Source organism: Pinus tabuliformis, chromosome J (genome assembly GCF_031772625.1).
Source record: "Pinus tabuliformis cultivar Carrire ecotype Pingquan chromosome J, CPIR1, whole genome shotgun sequence".
Taxonomy (NCBI): Eukaryota; Viridiplantae; Streptophyta; class Pinopsida; order Pinales; family Pinaceae; genus Pinus; species Pinus tabuliformis.
The window spans coordinates 1,495,824,949-1,495,833,919 of NC_142295.1; the positions used below are offsets into that span (position 1 = coordinate 1,495,824,949).

The window sequence follows — 8,971 nt, forward strand, 5'->3', positions numbered from 1 at the left end:
AGGGAAATTGGGGGAGCAACGGGTAAGGACCGAAGGAAGTAACGGTGTGGCTCACTTGGGGGCGGGCAATCATTGAGCAAGCGGGAGGTCCAGTCCACAGTCGGTTGAGGGATGGGAGATGATGAAGAAGGAGGTGCAGAGGGAACCGGGCATACCAGAGAGGACAACAAATTAGCTTCTACTAATGAACCAGCGAAACTCATAGTAGTAGTTAAATTAATAGAACCCATTGCACCTTGAGATAAATGAGGAAGAGAGGAGGAGGGAATACCCACAAATACCGTGTCCCGAGATTGGGATTTGACTAGAGAAGGTTCAGCTGTTCTGGCTGACTGATGAGATGCTTCCTACTGCGGCTCCTGAATAGAGGGTGGAGTAGTCTCATGGAGGTCCACTAGAGAAGGAAAATCTGATTCCTGAGTTTGAGTAGAGAATGAGACCAATAACTTTTCTAGAATAGGATTCTACCCAGAAATTCTTGGGCAATCTTTATAGAGATGCCCCACTTCATGACATTTCCAATAGCTAAAAGGAATGACTTCGTAATCCAATATTTTCCGGCGGGTAATGTCACCCATCTGGAGCACGTATCTTTCTACCAATCTTTCTCTGGTGTCTAGGTGTACGAGGATACGAGCCATCGCCAGGTAGCCTGTGTCTTGATAAGTTCTGTCATGATCCAAGTAGACACCTAAGTCATCTCCTATGACCTTGAAGATCTCCTCTCGCCAAAACTGTAAAGGTAGAGTAGGCAGACGAACCCAAATTGGTCCAGCTCCATGGTTTTCCTTTTCCAGGTCGAACATCGGCGACCATCTTTTCAACAAAACTGGGGTCATCTCAATATCCCAATACCGAGTGAGAACCCAATTAACCTGATCCAGGTGAGCGAAAATCAGAGCAAACCAGCCCCAGGAGAGCGAGAGAATACCTGGAAGCTGAATGAGAAGATTTCCCCAAATCTCAGCCGTCCACTTCCATAGCTGCATCGGGGTGTAGTTCCGGTCTCTTACCCTTCCAACTAACACAATGCTCTCAGTAAGGGTAGCTTGTGCCATAGTGATGCCTTCGCCAAAAATTAAACGCCTATTACTTTCTCTGATTTTCAAATTTCTTTATTTTTTTGGTCACTTAGGCGACGTCTTGGCGGCCTGTTCACCGTCTGCAAGGTCAATGTCTTCAGAGTCTAGAGAGTGGTTGTCCTCCGTATCTAGCTCTTGTCCAGGAATGCCAATGAAGCAGCCTGAAGGGGGGGTAGAGCCAACAGGTTGGAAGGCTGTATAGAAAGGGGCAGATCCTAGGATGCCAAGCTTTTCAGGCAGCAACCCTTGTGGAGGGGGTCATTGGCCACTCATTCCTTCTCTTGAAGAGCCCGCACCTCCTTGAGCATTTGTTTCTATCGGAAGGGCTTGCGACCATTTGTTCAGTTCTGTAGGAGATGGGATGGTTAGGAAAGGTGCCTCCGAGCCCACTTCTGAGGTAAATATACCCTCCGAAACTACCAGAAATGGTTGCGAGTCTAGGGTCTGAGTTGTTACCTCCATGTCCTCCATTTGCATAATAACTGCCTCAACCCTTGTGACCGGAGGACTGGCTGACACCGGCTCGGACAGTGTGCGAATCGGTCGGGAGAAATTGACCCAGATGTCTTTTGCGGTTAGTGAGTCTGTAGAGTAGTCTAAGAGCTATTCATTTATCTGTTAGCGAGCTGCCCGGGGTATCAGTGTGCCGTTTCAAGGAACCGAGGTAAGGAGAACTCTTGTTGACCAACGAAGGATAATAAACCGGGAGAGAAAAAATAGTGGGGAAGGCTCTGTTCCGTAATCCACCCTTCCGTCACCTTAATCGCTAAGGCTTCCTTTAAAAGCAGCTAATAACCCCCGAGGCCCCCGGGGACTTTTGACATTCCCTTCTTACAAAACACTAAAACCCTTGAAGCAGATGTGGGCAGGGCAAAGACAGTGGGATATATTATAATGACGCTGCCAGGCTTGACCCACAGGCCCATATTCCCCTGGTGAGAATCTCGTGACTGTGGCTGGTAACCCTTTCGAATATCAATGGTAAAAAAACAGGAGTCAAACTAGAATGATGTGGATAAGAAGAATAGAAGGTAATATCCCAGCGTGGTTTGTCCAAGAAAGCATCTACTCCTCATCACTATGAGCTTGAAGGACGAGCCCCCACAAACAGTTTCATTGCGAAGCAAGTGTGGCCATCATTTGGGCGAAGCCAAAACCAAAAACCTGTTAATAATCCTTCTTTGAAGTTTGAGACCCAGCTTTGAAACCTGCCGAGAAAACCCTCGTCCCCCATCTCCAAACTCCTGACTCCCCACTCAAGTCCCAATTGTGTCATATCACTCCCCCTATATATTAATATTATTATTTGAATGTCACATATTAATTATATATTAAGAATTAAATAAATTGTACATCTGTGTCTTATTACTCTTATTAGGAAATACTTCAGTCTTTTTTACTTTAACATTTTTTTTTGGTATTAAAGTAGTCTCTCCCTCTCTCTCTCTCTCTATATATATATATATTTCTATGTGGTTCACAGACCTCAAAGATCGGTGACTGCTATGTCAAAAAAATATTTGTACTAAGTAGATCCGCCCGAATGGATTACTTCCTGTTGGCTCAACCACTAAGCCTCACCCCAAGAGTGTCGAGAAAATTGAACTCATGGCCTCAATAGAAAAAGTACTTTAGCACACTATAATTATTAGTTTAGCTAAATGGAGTTTTTGAATAAATTTTTAAAACCACTAAATTCATATATGCATTTGAAAATGTATTTTAAATAAAAAATTGTAGTCTCACTTAAAATTTATTTAAAATGTTTGTAAAAAAGCTAAAACATTTAAATTAAGAATTATTCTAGATATATATATTTGATACATATAAAAGGAATATGGCCGAGCATGTGAAGTATGGTTTATATTTGATTCATATAAAAGGAGCATGGAGCATAGGTTTATACCCATGTGGATGAGAAAGAAAATGGTGGATGGCAAGATCTAAATGAAATCAAAAGAGCCAAGACTATTGCGACTCACAAGTAGGATAACACACAACTCTAGAAGACATTGATTGCCAATTCAACAATTTCAAATTCAATTCAACCCCATGTAGATCCATTTCAACCCTCAATAGAGGAAACTCATCCTTCGACTGAAAAGGAAAGAGATGTAGCCATAAATTGGCTTAGTCAATGAGTCGGCACAAACATACCCATAAATCAGAGCACTCGATAATGACAAGGAAAAAACAAATATTCCATAACATTCAACAACAAAAGCATCTCAAGGAGATATTGTCATTGTCTCATCGACATCTGCTCTTTATGATTCCTTGGAACGGATAAATGTCTATAACATAAAAGGCAAGAGGAAAAACCCATGAATAATTTAGGGATATAAGACAAGTATAGGTCCATTTTTAATTGTGGAAAAGCAAGCGCTGAGAGGGATCAAATCTCTTAGGTACAAACCTCTTTTCGAGTGAAAATTTTGAAAAAATATTTGCACTTGACATAATTGATTCCTCTTAATGCTTGATTGACTTGTAATTAAGATGAATGTATAATGTTGTAATATATACACATGAAAATTGACAGAAATGTAGAATAGTGAAACTACTTTAAATATTTTAATCAATTAAGAAAAGTTTTTCAGTGGAAATCAGATAAGAGAAATTTTTGGCCGATGCATTTCGAACCAACAGGTGTGGTTCATCATGAGGACCCAAGCTCTCTCTCTCTCTCTCTCTCTCTCTCTCTCTCTCTCTATATATATATATATATATATATATATATATATATAACTTGATATTGAAATAAATTAATTAACATGGATATTCAAATAATTTATTTAATTGGCCCACATATTTAAATAATTTATGTAAATACTGTATTGAAATATTTTTAAGAAGTACAAAAATTTATACATCTTTCTCCCATAATCAAAAGTGAAAATATAAGTTTTCTTTTTCTTTTTAATTATTTTATCTTTTTTTTTAAATTATTATAGAACTAAGTTACTTTGCATATCTCTTTTAGGTTCAACTGTACAACAAAGCCAACACAATTAGAATGTGATTTTTGAAGTTTTAAAATTAACCAAATATGTATATTCTTTTTTTTTAAAGTATCACTCACATTGTTTTTTTACTTAAATAATATTTCATTTTTATTTTAAAAGCAACACATATCAAATTCCATATTAAGTAGTGACAAATCACACATTACTTTCATATAGAATGAGCCTCTAAGCATAACTAAAAAGATAGTAAATGTACCCATATGTAAGAATGATGTAATTTGACATTTTAAAATAATAAACATTAACTTAAAAAATAAAAAAATAATAAAAATAAAATATTTATTGATTAATTTTAACCATTAAAATAGTTATTATAAAATAAAATATTTTTGAATTTTTTAAAATAAATAAAATTTTATTGATGTATAAAAGATAAATTCTTTTAAAAATATTTTGAATAAATATTATTGTGTTTTTAATAAAAACATATAAAAAAACAATTACTATCAAAATTAGAAAATATAAATTTTACCCTATTAGAAAAGGCTAACCAATTTAGCCTTCCTTATACACTTTATATTATATGTTTTTTTAATAATTGGTTTAATTAGTTAATGTGTGTTATTATATTTTTTTTTGGTAATAAGTTGTTTAATTAGTTGTGCATTGAGATTACCTAAAATGTTTTAGCCATAATAAAAATAAATTAATTAATTAATTTAAAAAAATTACTTTATATGTAATGTATATATAGTTTTTGTTGTAGAGCTGAGGCTTCTGTGATCCATAACAAGTTTGCGAGAGATTTTTCGGCGAAAATCACATGAGAAACCATTTGTCGACGCGTTTCGAACCAACCAGTGTGGTTCATCGTATACATTTAAATACTTGTCTTGAAATACTTTATTTATGGACAAGATTGTCCATATTAAAATGAATTTTTGGTTATTAATACATTTTTAAAAACACCCACCTTATATTAAAACATTTTATTTATGAGTCGCTTTGATTTTTTTTTTTATTATAATATTTTTTAAATGGTACATATCAATTTGATATTAAGAATTACATGAATTATATATCTCCTTGATTTTTTTTTACTTTTAATCAATTTTCTTTTCTTTAAGTATTAAACCATTTTATTATGATCAATACTAAAATAATTATTCATTTAGTTGAGATTGAAATAAATTAGTCAAGATGCATCTTTAAAAACATTATTTGAGTCATGCGCTGAAATATTTTTTAAAAATTTATTTAAGTCATAGAGTTATACAACTATCTATATATATGTGTGTGTGTGTGTGTGTGTGAGACTTGTAATTATTAGTTGGTATAAGATTATGATATTTCATATGGACATCAAAATATTTTATTTATAACTGAAAATGAGAGTAAAACATGTATATTCATTTTTGTTTTTCTTATTATAGTGGACAATTTTTAATTTAAATAATATATATATTTTTAAAAGGACACATGTCGACTCGAGGTTGAGTATGGAAAGAATTACACATCCCCATTGTAGAATGAATATCTTGGCTCAATAAAAAAATGAAAAATTAATAGAAACATGCATACTTGGAAATGTAATTAATAACAATATTTTTTTTGTGTTGTGTTGTGTGACAAATATATAATTGATAAAATTGTAAAATTGAGAAGGTGTTTAGTCTTTAAAAAAATCAAAATATCAATAAAACATATAAATATATAAAAAAAATATCAAAATTATAACTGAGAACAAATTAATAGAAAAGTCAAATTACTTTGAGATAAATCTATTCTTATACTTCGACATAAACATAAATCTATTTCTATATTTCTGATTAAGGACTAATAAATAGGTTAATGGTTATCAAAAGTATGAAGAATATATATATATATATATATATATATATATATGAATTCCTTACAAAGGTTAGTATAAAGCAAAATATAACTTGCAAAACAAAAGATGAATGGGTCAACATGTAAATAAACAAATATACATAAGAAACATGGGAAGCAAACTCTTTATTTGATTGCCAATGGAGCAAAGTTTTGGTGCTCTTTGGATAAGGCACAAAAAAGGATGGATTTGAGCAAGATGAACCTACTCCAATCCCCTTAAGGAGGGCTCTTCTTGTTTCCCTTTGTAAGCTTTCTCTTAAATCCAAGAAGCTTGCAAGCTTTTTGTATGGTGAAATTTTTTCTAAATGATAATGCTAACACATGCAAATGCTTGAGAGTTATGGGAACTCTTAGCAAAAAACAAAGCAGCATAACATTATGCCTACTTCTCTTGTAAAATGTTTTCCTATTACTTAATATTTATAGATTTTTTGGAGTTTCATGAAGCTAGGTCCAAGTGTGAATGGATCCCAATCTAATTGAGAATTCCCATGCATGAAGATACCTTTGGGCTTCCAAAGGACCATTCATCAATAATACGGGGCTTTGAACTATCTTGATTTGAACTTAACCTTGCATTTTGATGGGGTGTGGTCTCACGAATCCACGTGACTAGCAAAGGAATAGTCATGTGGATCATCTAAAAGCCTCACCATGAGTTTGTGCAAATTAAATCCCACTTTCGTATAGTATTTTCATTGCTTTTGAGTCTCTAATTTAATTACCATGGATAGAATTTTCCATTTTATGATAATGAACTTTTCGACAATCACATGTGTCACATTGTGAGTTATTTTTTGGTGATGACATGCATAAAAATAGATCTAGCATAGATTAGGATGGGTTTATTCACATAGATTAGGATGGGTTTATTCACATATTTATAATATGTGCTGATAATCACATTAGCTAGGGCCCATAAAACAATATGTTCTTACAATGAGAAAATTTTATATGGGTTTCGGTCCTTAATTATAAGAATATCACTTCTATATGTTGCCTCTACCAATAAATAAGGTATCTCTAAGATTCTCATCCTCAAGTACATGTAGATTAAAAGGGAACAAAGGAACCAAATCTAAACCAAAAATTTGGAAAGAATGTGAGCAAGCATATTTAGATATTGAAGATGATCAGACTATTTTCAAACAACAAACCATTATTTTAGAGGAGGAGGAAATCATTTGTCCAAAGGTATTGAATGAGGAGTGGTTTCTTACCTCCAATAATAATAATAATAAGACATGAATGCCAACCTTTCATCCTCGTGGATTGTAAGATTGTATGAAGCCCCTCAAGGGTGAATGAATAAAGTTCATGAACCCAACTTCTCGATTTAGTAGAGATTATGCCAAACAAATTTCTTCACTATACTTTGTATTGTACTGAGTTTTTGACTGTGGGGAAATTACTCAGTTTCCTATGACAAGCTAAGGTAGATGGTTTGATGGAATTTTTTGAGTTGATCATGTGATGTAATCCTTGATAAGGCATAACCTCCTTTGATTAATCACCCTAAGGTTTGAGCACAACATTGGCATTTTCATGTTTTGGGGCATCTTTGCATTTATCAATACAATTCATTGTCCCCAAGGCATTTGTCAATACATATGTGGATTGTTTTTCATGAATTGAGATTTCTCATTCTAAAGTTCTCACCTTGATTATACATTTGGAGATATTTTCAAATTTCTTCTATAATAAACAAAACCTCGAGGAATTTGCATGAGTAGTAGCAATAGTCATAGGCCCATTAATGGTTAATAATCCATCAAATATTAGAAAATACTTGATCCTCAAAATGATAGAAACAATTGTGAGGTGTCATATCTACCTAAATAAGCATGATGAATAAATCTTGGAAACAAGTAATCTCTTCCTATGTTTTTATTAAATGTTGGAATGAAGAACAACTTGTAGTCGCTTCAACAACCCCCAAAATTTTTAGCTTGTATACCTAAATTTTGGTCTCCCTTTGATTTTCAAGGTTTTAATAGGTATTCATGTGGCTTCAATTGGTCATATACCTTAAATGACATATTTATCATCGAAGGATATGGTTACCTATGTTTTAAAAAGAACTGTGTTTATGCCTGCCTTCCTCATCTTGGTTCTCATTCTTCTAAATGCATTATGGCTTATGGAGATGTTGCTTCAATCATGTACCTTTAAAAATTTATACTACCATATTATGCATTGCAATATTCAGGCATGGATTTCGTACTGTATGAGTGAAAATTCTAGGCATCCCTTACTTTGATTCTCATCCGCTAATTTGCATCTTCAAGCTTGAAATCTCATGGGAATTTCATTGTAAATTTTAGTCGTAATAATTACATGGTCATGTTGGAAATTACATTGAATATCAATGCCATTTTAGTCATTAATTCAATTTATATTCTTGAATATTGAATTGGTTTTCAAGCTTCAGTTTCTTTTGCCAAATTAGTGCAATCTCCAACACTTTATTCTTGTCTATTGGATATCATTTTTTTAGAATTTAATGATGATGCAAGATTTAAATTCTCATAGGTTTTCTTAATTATGAATAGAGAATATAGTTTGTATATGGATTTTCATGAATCTAAGATTGAATCTTCATAAATATACATTACGCATTGAACTTGTTATCAAGTAAAGACATTTGAAGCATCTTTACCACTAGCATTTGAAAAATCACTTAAAGGTTTCATTTGTGAATTTGTTTTTGGATTTTTACGCATAATGAATTACAAAATCGATTTTATTGAGAATGGCTTGGTCAACTATCTTAATCTTGTCGATGCATTCATCTATTGTATGCATTCAAAGATTTAGCATTCAAAGTTTGTAGAAACTCATCTTTGTGTTTCTTGTATAAAGCATTGAAAGGCTTATAATTTTTACTAATTTAGATAATGTTTGAGCGTGTAGTTGATTCGTCTTCATGGTTTGTTTGTGAAAGAGGTTACATATTAGGACTCAGAAAAGAAAAGGGTGATATGTTTCCTTGCAAACACTCAACTTAGGCATGTCATTTATTGTTAGGGT

At 33.3% G+C, this 8,971-nt stretch overlaps 1 protein-coding gene across 1 annotated transcript; it reads right to left on the minus strand.

Moving 5' to 3' along the window:
* Positions 1–464: 464 nt before the first annotated feature.
* On the minus strand, positions 465–1,058 carry LOC149233090 (uncharacterized). Its single transcript, XM_089382090.1, has one exon. The coding sequence runs from the start codon at positions 1,056–1,058 to the stop codon at positions 465–467; it is 594 nt and encodes a 197-aa protein (XP_089238216.1).
* Between the last annotated feature and the right edge of the window lie 7,913 nt (positions 1,059–8,971).

What these genes read in the sequence shown, in the direction of transcription:
- LOC149233090 (XM_089382090.1), bottom strand. Translation starts at nt 1,058, where the DNA reads ATGGCACAAGCTACCCTTACTGAGAGCATTGTGTTAGTTGGAAGGGTA.